The sequence below is a fragment of the Berghia stephanieae genome, chromosome 15, assembly GCF_034508935.2.
Source record: "Berghia stephanieae isolate SIO BIC M18660-M18661 chromosome 15, UCSD_Bste_1.3, whole genome shotgun sequence".
Classification (NCBI taxonomy): domain Eukaryota; kingdom Metazoa; phylum Mollusca; class Gastropoda; order Nudibranchia; family Aeolidiidae; genus Berghia; species Berghia stephanieae.
Genome location: NC_088374.1, coordinates 16,046,989 through 16,067,763, shown reverse-complemented (window position 1 = coordinate 16,067,763; position 20,775 = coordinate 16,046,989). Strand labels below are relative to the sequence as shown.

General features: G+C 37.9%; 1 protein-coding gene across 8 annotated transcripts in view; it reads left to right on the top strand.

Moving 5' to 3' along the window:
- Window positions 1–3,816: 3,816 nt before the first annotated feature.
- The window catches only part of LOC144960864 (tight junction protein 1-like), a 192,822-nt gene continuing 175,863 nt past the window's right edge, over window positions 3,817–20,775 (top strand). For 3 of the 8 annotated variants that reach the window (XM_078894253.1, XM_078894252.1, XM_078894251.1), the window contains exon 1: window positions 3,818–4,144. In XM_078894253.1, the coding sequence (XP_078750379.1) occupies window positions 3,865–4,144 (280 nt within the window). In that variant the 5' untranslated portion in view covers window positions 3,818–3,864. Of the gene's footprint in view, window positions 4,145–20,775 lie in introns of all 8 variants that reach the window. The other 5 variants (XM_078894255.1, XM_078894254.1, XM_078894260.1 and 2 more) reach the window with 3 other exon arrangements.

The following is a 20,775-nucleotide window of genomic DNA, read 5'->3' as shown; positions in this document are numbered from 1 at the left end:
TAAATACCTGCGAGTGATGATGATGATGATGATGATGATGATAATGATAATGATAATAATAATAATAATAATAATAATAATAATAATAATAATAATAATGATGATGATGATGATGATGGTGATGATGATAATAATAATAATAATAATAATAATAATAATAATAATAATAATAATAATAATAATAATAATAATTAATAATAATAATAATAATAATAATAATAATAATAATAATAATAATAAAATAATAATAATGATGATGATGATGATGATGGTGATGATGATAATAATAATAATAATAATAATAATAATAATAATAATAATAATAATAATAATAATAATAATAATAATAATAATAATAATAATAATAATAATAATAATAATAATAATAATAATAATAATAATAATAATAATAATAATAATAATATTAATAATAACAATAAATAATAATAATAATAATAATAATAATAATAATAATAATAATAATAATAATAATAATAATAATAATAATAATAATAATAATAATAATAATAAAGATGATGAATATGATGATGATGATGATGATGATGATGATGATGATGATAATAATAATAACAATATATTATTATCATCATCATCATCATCATCATCATCATCATCATCATCATCACCATCATCATCATCATCGTCATTATTATGATTAGTATTACACATGCGAACAGAAATAAATAAGTGAACTTTGTACTCCGAAACTTCATTACGTACCCCGCGTGATATCGACTAATTTTTCACTATTTTTTTTTAATTTATTATGAAAGTATTATTACTTTTTTTTTATCTTAGAAATACATTTTGAACTTTTTGGAACGAATTTTAAACCCCAAGGGAGATAACTTAAGATAATCCAAACGCGAATACAAATTATCTTGTTGCGTCCCTTGTGCCCCAGTGAGCCAGATCCGGCATGTTCTCTAAGTTAATCGAGACCGGATCTGCTCTGATATTATTACTAGATGAGCGTGGACAGAATGAAAGAAAAATAATTTGTTGGAAATGATTTAACCCTCTCCTTACCAACCATAGGAAAATCGTCACATTCGTTACGATGCAACCGACAATTGTCTCATTCTGATTTCTCTTGTACACTACAACATGTAAAGAAATGCTTTGATTACAGATATAAATAGTAAACTCTGCGTTGTAGAGCTCACTTGTTACTTTTTTGTTTGAGTAGGAAAAGTCTACTTTTGTGTTGGGTGGGAGTGAATTTTCAGTGAAATTCTAAAAATAACTGGTAAGGAGAGGGTTAACCCAAAAATAAAAACAAAAAACAAAAACAAAACAAAAGAAAATCAAAACAACAACAACAAAAAATACACACACAAAAAAAAACAACAAACAAACAAAAAACAAAACAAACAAAAACAACAAGAACAAAAGACAAAAACATTAAAATAAAAACAAAACAAAACAAAAAAAACAAAAACAAACAAACAAACAAAAAAACACTGGATGGGGTTCCTGACCTCCCATAGTGGGCAGGGAGGTACTTGTTGTGCCTTCTATCCCCCTGTATCTGTTTTCCAATTTGCTTTCCCCTTTGTCTTCCCTTATCTTGGGTGTAACTACTTAATATGTATCTAATTCTACAACTTTTTACTATCTCATATTCTTCCTTTTTACTGGCGCTGATATGACCTCAATGTGTTGCAAGCGCCGTAAAACCCTTAAAAATAAAATATTTTTTTTTAGAAAAACAAGGCTTTATGGCGCAATATCCACACGTTTTAAAATATGTTCAAAGCGCTTTACAAGGGGTACCAAGCGGTGTGTTCTTGTGCCTTTTAGGCATTAATACAATTACAATTTTATTTCGACTGAGAATATGTCGATAGTCACTAGGTACTCATTTTACACCCGAGTACGGTGTAAGATTAGAGAGAGAGAGAGAGAGAGAGAGAGAGAGAGAGAGAGAGAGAGAGAGAGAGAGAGAAAGGAGAGAGAGAGATAGAGAGATAGAGAGAGGGCGAAAAAGAGAGAGATAGAGATAGAGAGAGAGAGAGAGAGAGAGAGAGAGAGAGAGAGAGAGAGAGAGAGAGAGAGAGAGAGAGTCTCCCTCTGTGACTCAACTCTGCTCCGTCTTTTAAATTTTTCTTTTTAATTGAGCTTTTATATAGCGCAATATCCACTAAACGTGCTCAAAGCGCTTTATAAGGGGTCCCTGGCCAACAGCAACATTTAACATTTAGGACGGGACATGACGTCTGTTAGGCGATATTCCAATTCTAAATTATTTTTTTTTCGGACAGAGACAAAGCTGTTAACGGCCAGGTACTCATTTTACACCTGAGTACGGTGAGAGAATGTGAATAAAGAGCCTTTTTCCAAGGACTCAACTACGCGCCGAGCGAGGCTCGAACCCAGGACCTTCCGATCCGAAAGCGAGTGTCATACCACAAGACCACAGAGCCGCATGAAAGGTGCCAGACAACACAAGAAAGAAAAATACAAGAAAAATTCCAGCCCAATTTCATGCCTACACCTCTACTCTCCCCAAACGCAGGTGTAGATGAGTAGGTACCAAGGTAGAGGCAGTAACTATTGTGTAAGAGTTGTCTGTGACTGTTACTGCCGCAAACGGTGATGTGGCATGGTGGGGACGTAACCTCCTCTAAGCTTGGTGAGAAGTTGCCAGGCTTTGATACTAGTAAGAAGAGACACTGGGTGACGGCGAATCGGCTTCAGTCGAGGAGCTGCCTCACGGCCAGTGCGCTTCGTCGGTGGGGTCTTTTTACCTGTCCAACCATGTACCCGCTGTGGGCATGAACCTGAGACGGCAGAGCATCTAGTCGAAAGGTGTGTTGTGACGATGCCACCCGGCGGGTTTGCGACGGTGCACGAATGCGGACCGGACTTTGCTGATTGGGTCGATCGTCATAACATAGTAGTGTGAAACTCATAAGAGGCTGCTGCTGCCGGGTTGATAGACGTGCGGATGTGGTTGTCTCGCCATTGGACTGGGAGGTCCATACTCGGAGTCCCGCTCTAAGCGGAAAAGGCACGTTACTCACTTTCTCTCAACGCACTCATGTGTAAAACGAGTACCCGACCTTTGTCTCTGTCGGAATAAAAATGTAATATCGCCTAATGAGCGCTACGTCTCGTCCTAGATTTTAAGAGTTTGCTGTTGGCTTGGGAGCCCAGGTAAAGCGCGTTGAGCAAGTTTAGCGAGACCTGCGTTACATATAAATGTTTCAAATGCTCAATGCCAAAAATAAATGGAATAGGAAGTTTACCTAAGTTACAAAACTTGTGTCAAGTTTGTGTGTGTGTGTGTGTGTGTGTGTGTGTGTGTGTGTGTGTATGTGTGTTTGTTTTAGAGAGCGACGGGCGGAATGCAGTTTTGTTTGTTTTTTAAGAATGTAATTTCTTAAACTGAAAAATTTGACATGTCTGAGATCATGTCAACATTAAAATCCCTTTTCGACATCTGGTATACCTCATAATACCGTTATTGGGCGACAGGGCACATTTATTTCCTTCTGAGATTGCTAAGAATGCATAGCGTGAGACGCGACAGATTAATAATATTTATAAGGTCAGATTTACCACCTGTTCAACTTTGACCTCATTTAATTCCGAGTACATTTTTTCCCCACCTGAGGGGTTGGTAACTGAGATCGAAAGGATATTAGGGCCTTTTAGTGTTATCACGATAACATGCAAAATATCCGTTTAATTATCATTGCATGCCTACCTAAACTTAATATTTCAATAACTTTCTTCAATTTACAAATTGCAATCTCTTGGAATTGTATATTTACACAGCTGTGTTAAAGTTTTACAAATCAGTCAAGCTGTAATTTCCTTACGATTGAAGCATCAAACATGGCGGGCAAGACTGGGGTCGCCCGTCTACTTGAGAAAGTGAGGCCGAAAATAGTGAAAGAACTTGATATAAACAAAGTTTTGCCACGTCTGCTTCGAAGGGGAGTTTTTAGTGTTTCGGAAGAAAAGGAAATTCTCGTTCCACCATCACCCCAACAACGTACTGAAGTTCTTTTGGATATTTTATCGCGGAAGGACCGTAATGTTTTCGTTGACTTCTGCAAAACTTTGGAAGAATGCGCACCCCATTTGTTGACACATTTCGTACTTGAAAATCAAGGTAAGAAAACCAATCACTTTCAAAAAACATATTTTTCTAATTTGTTGATGTAAATCATTAATGTAAAAGTTTAAATCTATGACTCTTAAGTAGAATTAGTTGAATTTACTTTTTATCTGTAAGTTCAGGAAACGGTGTCAATTTTTTGACTGCGGAGACACGCCTTCTATTTCTATTGATTAGTGTGTCGCCGGTGTTGAGCGGTGTGTGTGTGTGTGTGTGTGTGTGTGTGTGTGTGTGTGTGTGTGTGTGTGTCGTGTGTGTGTGTGTGTGTGTGTGTGTGTAAGCTTATACATGTAGTGTGCGGTTCTCACAGTGGTGACACATAATGTAAACATTCCAGAAATTCGTGTCGTCGGCTACTATAAACCAAACAAAATTCATAGACCGCGTTCAGACTGTCACGCAGTTTCTTCACCTGACCTACTGTCTATATTAATAAAGAAAAATTAAAAGACAACACGTTCGTTGATGTGTAAATTGTAAGGCTGTAAATTGAATGCACATTCAATTTCCTCTCCTGTTCGTGAATAATTAGAATTAGCGTGTCATAGACGTTATAACTTTTAACATTTCTGTAATTTACTCACAACATACAAATAAAACATACCACAGCAAACAAAACTCCGTGTAATCTGAAACGTTTATTTTGGGAGGCCTTCCGAAAGTTCCTACATCCCCAGTATTCTTTGTTTTTTTATAATGTTCTGGGAGGGGGGAAACTTAAAAAGAAAAAAAGTCTCCCCCCCCCCCCCTCCCAAACCCCCTACTAGAACATTATAACAAAAAAGTCTCCCCCCTCCCAAACCCCCTACTAGAACATTATAAAAAAAAAGTCTCCCCCCTCCCAAACCCCCTACTAGAACATTATAAAAAACAAAGAATACTGGGGATGTAGGAGCTTTCGGAGGGCTTCCCCTTTATTTTACTATAGATCAGTAAAATTAGGTGCCCCAAACGTAAACAATAACAAGTTGCTAGTGATTTCCGTTAGGGACCGGAATAATTTACGCACAATATAGGTCTCCCAATTTTGTAGTTTGAGTTGTAGGCAATACACTTTCAGTATTGAAAATATGTTTACATAAAATCTAACAGTTGCAGAAATAATAATATAAGGCTAAATTATTATGAAAATCAGGCTCCGAATAATTCTCGTTTTGTTCACACCAGCGCAATAATTTGCTCTGGTCTAAAAATAGATAGACGTAACTTTTGATAAATTTTACCTTTTGTTCCATAAAATATCCATATCTAGACATTATTTGATGCATGATCGAGTATAATTTATGAATATGTGTTTCTTTTGCCACCTAACAGCCAAATTTTAAAGGTTATTTTTTTCTATAATTTACATTGGAACGTGAGCTGTCAAGACAGGAACATGTGGTCTGCCATGTGCTTCTAGACCTTTGTTTACGTTTGGGGCAGCCAATTTTACTGCTCTATTCAAACATTTATTTAGTGAGAACTGATTACCCAAAGCCCAAGGTGTTTTAAAACAATAACAAAGAAACTCTGCTGTTTCACTTTGTTGTTAGGAAATTGAAAGAAATTTTAATTCCGAGATAAAATTATGTCCGCGTTCGATTCCTGTACGGTTCGGCAACTAAAACGGGTGAGTTGGACTCACTCTGTTATGATAAAACCGACTGAGAGGAAAGGTCAAATGGAGGGCAAGACGCACCGGAGTTGAAATGGGAGCGATCTATATTCATGTTTTTGTCCAACCAGGTCATCAATCACATGAATTGTTGCTGTCCAACGTTTGGATATTTCTTAACAAATGTTAACACGCTGCTTTGTTTACAAATGTTATAAACATACCCATGTGTCAAGCTGAATCAAATGACCAATCGTGATGTTAGATATTTGCAAAGCTGTGAACACTTTTCACTAAGTGGGTCACTTTGAGCACATTTTGCAATGTGACCAATGACCTCGAGCACATGGAAAGTTAATATAGATCATGCCCATTGAATGAATGGATAGTATGCGTCTGACTAAGAAGCTCACAACATTACCACCCGGAAGTATAACGGACCAACACACAAAACTATGTGTAACCATGAACCTTTATAGTCTGGATAATACAGTTTAGTGAGAATTACTCATAAACGTGGATGGCAAAAAAAAAAAAAAAAAAAAAAAAAAAAAAAAAAAAATAAGAGAAAAAAAAACAATAGCAAAGACCCGAGTGACGTCAATTTAATTCTATTTATAGATAGAATGCGCTTGGCCAAGGAGTTCACAACATTGCCATCCGGAAGTATGACGGACCAACACACAAACTCTGTGTAACCATGAACTTTTATAGTCTGGTTAATACAGTTTAGTGAGAATTACTCATAAACGTGGATGGAAAAAAAAAAACAATAGCAAAGGCCTGAGTGACGTCATCTGCATACTATCTATAAGGGAATCCCATCATCAAATTCCAGGCAGATATTGGAAAGGGGGTTGAAGTTGATGAGATGCACTCAGTAGTACAAATAATAGATAGAATGAAGTTTATGTCACTCGGTCTTTGCTGTTGTATTTTTGCCATCCACAGTTATGAGTAATTCTCACTAAACTGTATAGATAGTATGCGCTTGGCTAAGAAGTTCATAACATTGCCGTCCGGTAGTATAGATAGAATGCGCTTGGCCAAGGAGTTCACAACATTGCCATCCGGAAGTATAACGGACCAACACACAAACTCTGTGTAACCATGAACTTTTATAGTCTGGTTAATAAAGTTTAGTGAGAACAACTCACAAACGCGGATGGCAAAAACAATAACAAAGGCCTGAGTGACGTCACCTGCATACTATCTATAAAGGACCAACACACAAAATTATGTGTACTCATGAAATGTCATAGTCTGGATAATACCGGTTAGTGAGTATTACTCATAAACGTGGATGGCAAAAAAAACAATAATAAAGACCAGAGTGACGTCAATTTCATTCTATCTATTAACCAGACCATAAAAGTTCATGGTTGCACATAGTTTTGTGTTTTGCTCCTAAACTTCTGGTCCACACACACACACACAGAGGGAGAGAGAGAGAGAGAGAGAGAGAGAGAGAGAGAGAGAGAGAGAGAGAGAGAGAGAGAGAGAGAGAGAGAGAGAGAGAGAGTGTAATCCCGCCTATTATATCGTATAATATAATATAATACAATTACCACCATCCTGATAAAGTCACGTCCCGTCCATCAAATGCACTTAATCATATTATTACATAATACACACACACACACATTAAATACGCTCACCCAGGACAAATTGCTACAATTACCTCCCTTGTCATCTCTAATTCCATGTCAGATGTGGTAACGACGATGGCTGGCTGTGGGTGCAATTCTATTTTTAAATTTTTATTTGTTTATTTATTTTTTTTTTTTTTGGTTTTGTTTGTTTTGTATATATATATATATATATATATATGTGTGTGTGTGTGTGTGTGTGTGTGTGTGTGTGTGTGTGTGTGTGTGTGTGTTGGGGGGGGGGGGTTGTCTTTTTATTTTTATTTTTTTACCATTACCTCCCTTGTCATCTCTAATTCCATGTCAGATGTGGTAACGACGATGGCTGGCTGTGGGTGCAATTCTATTTTTGTATAACATTTTTTTTGGTTCGGTTTGTTTTGTATGTGTATGTATGTGTCTCTGTGTGTGTGTGTGTGTGTGTGGGGGGGGGGGGGGGGGGGGGGTTGTCTTTTTATTTTAATTTTTTTTTTCATTATTGTCTCCCGCAGTTTCATGTTTTTTTAAATGTGATCTGCAACGACCATGGTATATTTTATTACACAATCATTAGACTTTTTAGTAAAACGCTTTGAAAAGTAATAAACAAACATGGATATAAGAGCTGCAAAAAATAAAAAAAATAAAAAATAAAAAAAGAACCAAATACCAAACACGGAACATTTTGGGATCAAAACCTTTCTTCAGCCAACAAGCACGAGAGGACCTAAAAAATATCTTTGTCGCCTAAAAAAAATATTTCTGTCGTCTATCTGGAATTTAGTAATGTATTAATTTTATGTCTTTATTGTTGTTGTTGTTGGCTGAAGAAAGGTTTTGAGCCTGAAGCGTTCCATGTTTGGTATTTTTGTTCTTTCTGGAAGTTGTTCTATTCATTTTCGTTTATGACTTTTTACAGTCCACAGCTTCTAGCAGCCTAGTATCACTAAAACGCTTTGAGCAACTTTAGTGGTATCATTTAAAATATATATTGTGCGGCTATGTGGTCTAGTGGTATGACACTCGCTTTCGGATCGGAAGGACCTGGCTTCGAGCCTCGTGCTCGGCGCATAGATGAATCCTTGGAAATGGCTCTTTACTCACATTCTCTCATCGTACTCAGGTGTAACATGAGTACCTGGCCGTTAACAGCGTTGTCTCTGTCCAAATAAAAAAATGTAATATCGCCTGACAGGCGTCATGTCCCGTCCCACATGTTAATTGTTGCTGTTGACCAGGGATCCATTGTAAAGCGCTTTGAGCACATTTTGTGGATATTGCGCTATATAAAGCTCAAAAAGCTCAATAAATAAAAACGATTAATTTAGAAACACTGAGCAATTGGGCTCAGTGATACGGTCTTTGCTTCATACCCGAAAGGTTCCGAGTTCGACTACCCTCCGCGCTATGTCGTGGCCTTGAGCTAATCGCCTTGCCCCAACCGTAGCCATCGATATGGTATAGTCTGATACTGAAATCCAAAAGGACTGACAGTTTGACGTCATTATTTGGTTTTTGCACCGCCTAGTGAGTTGTCGTTAGTAGAGCTCATGGAAACGAGTTATTTCATTGGTTGAACTATTGAATACAACTCACGATTTGTTTTCTTTTGGTCAGTATCAGGCCATAACTTTACGAAGGCCACGCCCCAACTCTCTTTGCGACTCTGCACTACGGCTGACACCCCCGTCCGGGATATTCCAATCTTCATTTGCACTAACAGACCCTAAAGTCAAATTTCCCCCATAGAGATGAATAAACCAGAATTTGGAACTAGTATAATATGGTGACAGTCCATAAATATACCATCCCCAAGTACACTTGTGACCCACCGTATCAAAGTGGTATTATGTCGGGATCCACTCGGTAAGGGAAATTGAATTCATAGCCACAGATATCCAACTTGGGTTTAATTTCTGTACGTTCTGGTGGAGTATAAAGACTATTTCTTGCATTTCAAAAACTTCTAAGCTCCAATTTCTCACCATTCTATCTCTAAATTCACTTTTTGGGGTCTGAATCATCCCGACATAATACCGTTTTGAGACGGAGGGTCACAATTTATTTATTTATTTGCGTATGTACTTATTTATTCATTGATATATTTTCTTATTTATTAATTGATTATTTACCTATTTAAATCGATTTATTTGACAATGTATACACACATAGTACACGAACAAGTTAGTGGTAGTCCATAAGGAAACCGTCACTGAGTACAATTTTATAGATAGTATGGCGGGTGGTTGGATGGGAGCATCACCCTTGAATCATATACCTATGATGTTCGCATGGGTGTACGATCCGATAGTGATGTCGTTTCTTCTTCTCTTTACTAGCCTATCCTGCTTCTTTGGTTTGTGATTGTATTTTTGACAGGGGATATTTTTTTTCCTGTAAATCTTCTGCCTGTTTGTTCTTGGTTATTTGTAATTTAGCTTATGATATTTTTAGGTTATGATTTTGATTTACATTTGTACTATTTTTGTTAGATTGCTTGTTTTTTTGTTTCAGCGGTCTCTCATATAACCTCAATTGTGTTGGAAGAGACCTAAAGCAACAAACAAAAAAAAAAGAAAAAAAAAAAAGATAGTATGCGCTTGGATAAGAAGCTCACAACATTGCCATCCGGAAGTATAACGGACCAACACACAAAACTATGTCGTGTAACCTTAAACGTTTGTTGTAGTCTAGTTGATACAGTTTCGTGAGAATTGCTCAGAAACGCGGATGGCAAAAACAATTGCAAAGACCCGAGTGACGTCAGCTTCATTCGATAGGGAATGAGATTAGCGGAAGAGTAGCGTCCCTTGATTGGACGTCACCCATAATCTGTGACGCCACCGGCGGAAAAGTTATTAGAGAGAGAACGTCATGTTGGTTATGCGAGGACGAGAGACGCATGCGCACAACCAACATGACGTTCTCTCTCTAATAACTTTTCCGCCGGTGGCGTCACAGACTATGGGTGACGTCCAATCAAGGGACGCTACTCTTCCGCTAATCCAATCAAGGGACGCTACTCTTCCGCTAATCTCATTCCCTATCTATAGCAATGCTAGTTTTTACCGTTGCCCGAGTTTAGAGCTGACCAAAGATGCTACATTTGGCAGTCTCTGTCCGTCACGCATGACTGACCACTGGCCACTTCACAATGCACACTGGTAATAATTCTTACAACAAAATGATAGACAAGCCAAGTCCAGTGTGACAAACTGTCTGTCTTATGATATGATGGACACACCTGGATTTGGCTTTACACATTGTATGCTTGCCATCCTTTGGATAGGATGTTGCTATGGTCTCCAGCTTGACAAACTGTCCATTCGATATGATGGGCAGGCCAGGGTTTTGGTTTTACACACTGTATACCGTTTTTTAAAAGTTAAAACGACAGTTAGTAACAATTGCTTGCTATCCTGTGGATAGAATCTTAATATGGTCCAGCTTGGCAGTCTGTTCGAAGTCTGTTCGATATGATGGGCAGGCCAGGGTTTTGGTTTTACACACTGTATACCGGATTGTTTCACTTTAAACGGACGGTAACAATTGCTAGCTATCCTTGGTTAGGATGTTGCTATGGTTCAGCGTGACAAATTGTCTGCCGATGTGTTACAGTGAATGACATAATCAGTCGGATGGTGAAAAGGTTTGAACTGAGATATTGCCAAGTTTAGTTGGAAGGTCAATTTTTATCCAAAACGAGTTCTTGTCAAAAATGACTATATCAACTCTTTTGGGAAATATCAAAGATTAATTCCACTTCTAAATATTTTCTACAGCTAGTCAAGTTGAAAATGTATGAAATTTGAGAAAAGTTGCTGGATACCTTTCCCATACATCTGACCATAACTCCATGAAAAATCACCCGATTTACTTCAAATAAAGAGTAAAATTATCTGGGGATCATATGCTTTAAAAAAATGATAAATTTTAAAATGTTTAAATGCAAATCCAAAATGTTCACCTTCCGACTGATTATGTCATGCACTGACACATATGATTGATACGATAGGTTTGGTTTTACACACTGGATACCGTTTGTTTAAAGGTTAAAACGACAGATAGTAACAATTGCCTGCTATCATTTGGATAGATTGCTAATATGGTCCAGCAGGACAAACTGTCTGTCTGATGTAATGGACACGCTAGGGGTTTGGTGTTACACATTGTATACCGGTTTATTTAAGGCTAGACGGACAATAAATATTGCTTGCTATCCTTTAGATAGGATGCTGCTATGAACAAGTGTCTGTCCGATTTGAGTAATGCGATAAGATTTGGTTTTACACATTGTTTACCGGTTTGTTTAAAGTTAAAAACAACGACAGTAACAGTTGCATGCCACCCTTTGGATATGATTCTGCTATGGTCTGTTATAAACTTGCCAAAAAAAAATATTGCCGTTTAAACATCCGAGAAAAAAATTCTTTAGTCAGCAGTCAGCAAATTATTGAGACATGGAATAGCCTGCCTGAAAAAAAATAGTTATAGTTATAGCGCCAAGCGTAAAAAGCTTTAAAAGCCAAATTGACATTTTCCTGTAGTATCTAAAAATACAGCAGCGATTTCCCATTGAAGCCAGCCTTTCGACCTCCACAAGTTGGTGGAGACCGATCCAAAGACCATCAACGGGCCACCGGCAACTCTATGATGAACTCATACTCATACTCATGGTCCAATCAGTGTGACAAACTATCCGATGTAATGGACACACAGTATTAGGTCTTACACACCCACTGTATTCTATGCCAGTTTGTTTAAGGTTAAAAAAAACCTCATTAATAATCGCCTGCTTTCCTTTGGAATGGATACATCCGTAGAGCAATTTCTGCCAGATCTAACCGAACCCCAGCTACCTTCTCCCTGCTGCGTGGCCAGACGGATCATATAAACATATCAAACTATACTGTTGTAGATTGCTATTACATATTATTAGAAGTAATGAAACAATTGAATAAAACTTACCGAAGTGTCTTTGGTGGAGACATGTAAATGTTGCTGCTCGAAGCTCGAAGAAATAAGTAATAATGGAACCGTTTGCCTGCTATGCTATATGCTACATCAGCATATAAGTGTCACGGTCACAGGGAATTCACATATATGGGACCAAGCACGTCTGTTCCTGGCTGGAGTCACAATTCCGTCAATGGGCATAGAATCCAGCCCAGTTTTACTGGGAGAACAACGAAAATATGGAACAGTTTACCAGATTCTGTTGTGAATGCAAAAACCCTAAATAGATAGTATGCGCTTGGCTAAGAAGCTCATAACATTGCCATCCGGAAGTATAACGGAACAACACACAAAACTATGTGTATCCATGAACGTTTAAAGTCAGGTTAATACAGTTCAGTGAGTATTACTCACAAACGCGGATGGCAAAACCAATAACAAAGGCCTGAGTGACGTCATCTTCGAACTATCTATAGCTTCAACTTCAAGAGCAGACGAGACAAATTTTGGTCTGACCAAAATGTTTTGTACAATTATAAATGCGCTTTAGATTGTAAAACCGGAAGAAACTTAAATCACAAAGACAATGAAGAAATAGAGTCTGGCGAAGAGGACCTAAAAGAACCTGTGCTGGAAACAATCCATAAGTATGTAGATAAAGTGCCTGCTGGTCTAGTTGTCGAGCTCTTCAAGTCGGCAATAAAAGTTCAAAGCACAAGATCACACGTTTCAATCTGTTTCTCCTCAAACCGTGTAACGTATTGTCACGAATCTTTGCACACGGTCTTGGATTTTGCTTGACCTTATGAATCCTAAATATGTACAATGTATCTTTAATTGTTGTCAGGCAATCGACAATTAAATTCCTTTGATGTGTTGTGTTGTTTCTATTTTTAGCACACAGAAAATTAGAATTTTGCAGTAACACAAGTTTGTTTGTTTTTTTGTTGGCGAAAGATAAAGGATTAACACATAACCGTTAACGAATAATTCAAACAACTTTACATCATGAAAATTACTCACAATTATCCATGATCTGTGCTTATGATTATAATGGTAATAATCACAGGGAGCCGCTCATTCAATACTGGTATCCAAGCGAAGCCACCGTTAAGTTATTTTAGTTTAAGCTTGACACTGAAACCCAAAAAAAAAATGGCATTTTGTCGTCATTATTTGGTTTTTGCACCGCCTCGTGAGTTGTTAGTAGAGCTGTATGCAGATGACGTCACTCAGGCCTTTGTTTTTGTTTTTGCCATCCGCGTTTGTGAGTTGTTCTCACTAAACTGTATTAACCAGACTATAAAAGTTCATGGTTACACAGAGTTTGTGTGTTGGTTCGTTATACTTCCGGATGGCAATGTTGTGAACTCCTTGGCCAAGCGCATTCTATCTATAGAAACAAGTGGTCACATTGGTTGAACTATTGAATACAACTCACGATTTGTTTTCTTTTGTGGCCAAAGACTGGCATTTTGACGTCATTTTTTGGTCAGTGTCAGGCTATAAGTTAACGATGGCTACGATCCCAGTGTTTTTGGTTTATTGGTTACCATGAGTTGTTCTCAATTAACCTGTAGATTTTTAATCAATCAAATCGCTGGGTTTATGTTAAACTCACAAGTTCGCTCGGACAAATTATATAGATAGAATGAAGTTGACGTCACTCGGGTCTTTGGTATTGTTTTTTGCCATCAACATTTATGAGTAATTCTCACTTAACTGTATTGTTCAGACAATAAAAGTTCATGGTTAAACATTCATAGTTTTGTGTGTTGGTCCATTAGACTTCCGGATGGCAATGTTGTGAGCTTCTTAGCCATTCTTAAATGTTTGTTGTCTGATTGAGATAATTTAGTGACAACTTATCACCCAAATGGCTGTCTAAAACAATAACATAGCCCAGTGACGTCATCCTTATTATATGTATAATAATTGGATTCAATAGTCTGATGTCACGTCGCCCAGCAACGGCGAGCAGCGTGGTTCTAAACAAAGAAAATTGGTACTTTTTATTCTTCATGCTGGCTACACCTTTTCATATGTCTTGTGATCAGAATGTGTAAAAGTCAAAACATGATCAGATTTATAATGTTTTTTTTTTTCTCCTCTGGATACTCTTTTATGCTCGCCGGAGAAATATTTCATGAGGGCGTCCGCCATTGTTCCGATCGTTTAGAGCCAGTTGCTAAATTACTATGCGTCATACTATGAGGGAAGTGACGTCACGACTGTTGAAGCCTATTCTCTACCATAGAAAGAAAAATGTGATCCCCTGATACAAAATCAAAAACACCAAAGTTAGCATCTCATCCGTCATGCTTGACTGATCCTCAATGGGCCCTACCATTCATTGTAAGACGTTACAGCTACTGGCATTGTGTTGTCGATTTATTGCTGGCGAGTTGACTTGGTCTTCTGTCCTCTCTTGTCCTTGTGAATGGGGATAGAAAACGTATGGTGTCATACAAACTGGTTCCGATCTCATTGGAAGTGTGAAACCACTCTTCCGGGGGGACTGAATCGTAGCCATCGTTAAGTCAAAGCCTGACACTGAAACCCAAAAAGACTGGCATTTTGACGTCATTATTTGTTTTTTTTTGTTGTTTTTTTTTTTTGCACCGCCTAGTGAGTTGTCGTGAGTAGTAGTGCTCATGGAAACAAGTGGTCCCATTGGTTGAACTATTGAATACAACTCACGATTTGTTTTCTTTTGTGGCCAAAGACTGGCATTTTGGCGTCATTTTTGGTCAGTGCCAGGCTTTCAGTTTACGATGGCGACGACTGAATACATACTATGTGTTTTTTGTTTGTTTTGTTTTTGTTTTTAAGAGTTTTACGGCGCTTGCAACACATTAAGGTCATATCAGCGCCAGTAAAAAGGGAAGAAAATGGTATAGTAAAAATTTCTAGAAATACAATTTAAGCCCCAAAGAAAAGGTAAGAAGACAAAGGGGAATTCGTTCAAATAGGGAACAGATGTAGATTCCAAGAGCACACCGTCAAAGTACTTAGTTTGAGATCACCTAAAACTCTCATCCAGACACAAGCACAGGTCCCCGCTTAGAGGAATACATTCAAATGTTTACAAAAATGTTACAAATAAAAAAGAAAATAACAGTGCATAAGAGAAAGAGGATTTACAAGGAAAAAAATATAATCTCCCAAAACAATAACTATACACTCGACTGGCTTCCTCCCAGCCAAGGACTCCAGCCAGGGTCAGGACAAAACTAAGTAATCTCACTCCAAGACAACGACAGGAAACAATTGGAAAATGGGTATAGAAGACACAGCATGTACCTCCCTGCCCACTATTGGAGGTCAGGATCCCCACCCAGATACTATGTGTAAATGGTCTTCTAGTTTCAAAGGAGAATGACATCATATTTTCTTGTCTAGATATATATGCAGGTCGTCAAAAACAATCATCCCTCCTCGATCTTTTACTTCCCTTAAAATAATGAGAAATATGCCTTTACATCCTGCTACTAAAATTTTAATAGTTATGCCACCTTATGATTTAACAATGTACCTATAGATAGTATGCAGATGATGTCACTCAGGCCTTTGTTATTGTTTTTGCCATCCGCGTTTGTGAGTTGTTCTCACTAAACTGTATTAACCACACTATAAAAGTTCATAGTTACACAGAGTTTGTGTGTTGGTCCGTTATACTTCCGGATGGCAATGTTGTGAACTCCTTGGCCAAGCGCATTCTATCTATAGACAGTATGCGCTTGGCTAAGAAGCTCATAACATTGCCATCCGGAAGTATAACGGACCAACACACAAAACTGTGTGTATCCATGAACGTTTATAGTCTGGTTAATACAGTTCAGTGAGCATTACTCATAAACGCGGATGGCAAAAAACAATAACAAAGACCTGAGTACTATCTATAGTCACTCAGGTCTTTGTTATTGTTTTTGCCATCCGCGTTTGTGAGTTGTTCTCACTAAACTGTATTAACCAGACTATAAAAGTTCATGGTTACACAGAGTTTGTGTGTTGGTCCGTTATACTTCCGGATGGCAATGTTATGAGCTTCTTTGCCAAGCGCATACTATCTATAGAAGTTCATGGTTACACAGAGTTTGTGTGTTGGTCCGTTATACTTCCGGATGGCAATGTTGTGAACTCCTTGGCCAAGCGCATTCTATCTATAGGGAATGAGATTAGCGGAAGAGTAGCGTCCCTTGATTGGACGTCACCTTACAGAGAGAACGTCAATATTTTGGTTTTGCGCACGCGTCTCTCTCTCTCGTCCTCGCTTTCGGTGAAGTATCTCAAGCCGCTTTCCCCGGAAGCGAGGACGAGAGACGCATGCGTGATGCACAACCAACATGACGTTCTCTCTCTAATAACTTTTCCGCTGGTGACGTCCAATCAAGGAACGCTACTCTTCCGCTAATCCTATTCCCTTTTCATTATTATCGTCCATTCCAGGTCCCGTGCTCACGGAATATTATAGCAAATTCCTCAAAAGTTACGTGATGTTTTTTTTTTTTTTTTTTTTTTGCATGCGGGCATATATTTTAAGTGATATTACGAATTTTGAATACCGATAGTGATAGCTAGACCAAACACAGTTTAATTACAATGCCGAATTCCTTTTGTTTGCAATAAAACATGACACAAACTTTAAAATGTTTACAGTAAAGGTGTGTTTATTGCCTTTCCCGTGCAAAAAAAATTAATCATATAAAATTGCATTCAGTGATGTCACGACTTTTCTTCCCTATTGGAACATGTGACGTCACGACTTTTCTTCCCTATTGGAAGGTGTGACGTCACGACTTTTCTTCCCTATTGGAAGGTGTGACGTCACGACTTTTCTTCCCTATTGGAAGGTGTGACGTCACGACTTTTCTTCCCTATTGGAAACGATTCTTTAAAAAAATGTGCAGAATGATATTTGTAATAATCTCATGAATAAATTAATGCTCAAAATACTGCCTTTCTGTATGAAATGTCGACAGTCGTGTGTGTGTGTGAGTGTGTGTGTGTGTGTGTGTGTGTGTTGTGTGTGTGTGTCTGTGTGTTTCTTCTTGTTTTTTTAAAATGTTCAGCAAGTCTTTGTATCCATTAGATATAGATTTATATATAGATTCCATTCAGATTTATTGATAGATTTGCATATTGTAGACCTACGCGTGGATTTACATACAGATTTACATCGAGATTTGCATGAAGATTTACATATATAGATTTTATACATACGTCTTATAGATTTACATGTGGATTTACGTAGACGTGTATTATGTAGACTGTAGATTTATCGCTAAATAAAAGTAAAAGCCAACGTTTTAAAAATGTGACCCTTCGCCTCAAAACGGTATTAAGTCGGGATGGTTAAGATGTTGAAAATTGAATTTATAGTCAGAAATATCAGACTTTTGTTGAGTTTGTATGTTTTATTGATGAGAATGGATACCATATTTTAGGTTACTGATGCCAACAATTTATATTTTTAACCAGTTTTAACATTAAATTCGGCTTTTAAGCATCTGGCTCGTTCCGACATAATACCGTTTTGAGACAAAGGGTCACAAATATGCTCTAATGATGAATGCATTTTTTTTTTAACCCCTGAAAAACATGAGCCTTTATCAACCACCGTGTTCAAAACACTTTACAAGGGGCTCCCAAGTCAACAGCAGTACTTAACATGGGATCGTGGATAGCTCATACGGTAGAGTCACGCTCTTCCCGGCTAGGCGGAGTTGTCGTACTAGTAAGGTCGCGGGTTCGAGCGTAGCCATCGTTATGTTATAGCCTGATACTGAAATCCAAAAGGACTGGCAGTTTGACGCCATTATTTAGGTTTTGCACCGCTTAGTGAGTTGTCGTTAGTAGAGCTCATGGAAACAAGTTATTTCATTGGTTGAACTATTGAATACAACTCACGATTTGTTTTCCTTTGTGGCAAAAGACTGGCATTTTGACGTCATTTTTTGATCAGTATCAGGCCATAACTCTACGAAGGCCACGGTTCGAGCCCCCATCACCGCCGCAAAATTTGTATTCTCTATGGTCTTCTGGCACTTTCCTACCCACTTCATCTCTTGTTGTTACTTAACATGTACATAGTAGGCAGGGCGACACATCTCCTGCAATTGCAATCCACTATTTTTCGACAGCAACAACGCTCTTTACGGCCAGCTACTCATTAAATTTAGCGGAATTCCAAATAAATGTGACCCTTTGTCTCAAAACGGTATTATGTCGGAACGAACCAGATGCTGAAAAGGTGAATTTAATGTTAAAATTGGTCAAAAATATAAATTGTTGGCATCAGTACCCTAAAACATGGTATCCTTTCTCATCAATAAAACATACAAACTCAACACAAGTCCGATATTTCTGACTATAAATTCAATTTTCAACATCTTAACCATCCCGACTTAATACCGTTTTGAGGCGAAGGGTCACAAATGATGTCAAGCCATGTTAAGTGCGGTTATGTGGTCTAGTGGTATGACACTCGCTTTCGGATCGGAAGGTCCAGGGTTCGACTCGCTCGGCGCATAGTTGAGTCCTTGGAGAAGGCTCTTTACTCACATTCTCTCACCGTACTCAGGTGTAAAATGAGTACCTAGCCATTAAAAGCGTTGTCTCTGTCCGAAAAAATTGTAACATCGCCTAACAGGCGGCGTCATGTCCCGTCCTCAATGTTAACTGTTGCAGTTGGCCAGGGACACATTGTAAAGCGCTTTGAGCACATTTATTGGATATTGCGCTATATAAAGGCTCAATTATTCAATTCAAATGAATGGAAGCTTCAATTTAATTCACAGAGACGGGTAATGTGGACATTTCGGGGTTTCCCCCCTTTTTTTTGACAATACACATTGAGCGAAACACTAAGGAGGACGTTTCTATAGGGAATGAGATTAGCGGAAGAGTAGCGTCCCTTGATTGGACGTCACCCATAGTCTGTGACGTCACCGGCGGAAAAGTTATTAGAGAGAGACCGTCATGTTAGTTGTGCGCATGCGTGCGAGGACGAGAGACGCATGCGCACAACCAACATGACGTTCTCTCTCTAATAACTTTTCCGCCGGTGACGTCACAGACTATGGGTGACGTCCAATCAAGGGACGCTAATCTCATTCCCTATTCGTCATTTTTATTTTGTTGACAAAATGGAAGCCCGAACCGTCCCCATCGCATGGCTTCCGTTCATTCCATGAGCCGTAATTACAACTTTTTGAGAATTTGAACTTGGCAGATCTATGTGTGTGTGTGTGTGTGTGTGTGTGTGTGTATGTGTGTGTGTGTTTGTGTGTGTATTTGTTGTTGTGTATGAGACTAGGACTTCATAATATACTCTATAGATGTCACTGGTATGAGATGATACAGGATGATATACTACACACACGTACACCCACACACACGCACACACACACACACACACACACACACACATACACACATACTTTATTTTCTATATTCAGCAATGCTTGCTGTTTTGTGAAGGCGGCTGTGCTTGAGGTGAGATGTGGATTTCCGTGGATTTTTAAGACCGGTCGCTTGTTTGGATTATTTAAGGTCAGGATAAACCCCCTGAACTAGCCCAAAAAAAAAAATCTGAGGTAATTTTTTTTTTGCCCAATATAAAACTTCAACCTTTTCTGCATCTTTTCATGTGAAAAACATCGTAACAAATTTATTATAAATATTTTATTTTAATTTTTATAAATTGTATGTGTTTGTTTGTTGTCCATGGTTACTAGAGCTTAGTTTATTGAAAAATTCATTTCTCAGCTTCTAATTTGCCGATTTTCACACTTTTTTCACCAAAAAACTGCAAATTTTTCTGGCTACATTCCGATCTTTCAAAGCCAATGAGAGAAAAAAAAAGATATATAAGAAGAAATTTCATTGGTCTAAATCTCAAAGATTCTCTATTGAAGAGAAAAATATCAGCCAATCAGAGCGCTGCTTTCATTTCATCCAACCCACCACTTTCACTTCTGCTCAGAATGAAAACAAAGCGAGTTACTTTCATTTTCTATTCTTTTCTGTGAATCACACATGTTTTGAATCATTCTATTATTATTCTGTGCTATTTTACTTGATTATTCTCATTCATATATCATTATGGAAGGAAAGAAATCCAAAGCAAATAAATATCGACCCAAGAAGAGAAAATTTCATGGCAATAGGTACACGAAAGCAAAGGCGAGTGGGAGTAGAAGTGGTTGTGATGATGACGATGATGTTGAGACAGTTGAGAATCGTCGGAGGGCAGTTGAAGATGATAAAGTTGAGACTGTAGACAAAAGAATGATAGAAGTAGAAGAAGTTGATGAAAGTAAATCAGCATCATTCATGAAACTTAATGAATGTTTAGATGAAGAGAGTGAGGAGAGAGGAGGTCAAGTAGGTGATGATAATAGTGATTATGAGGGGTACAGATTGTTTAGAAAGAAGCTTAT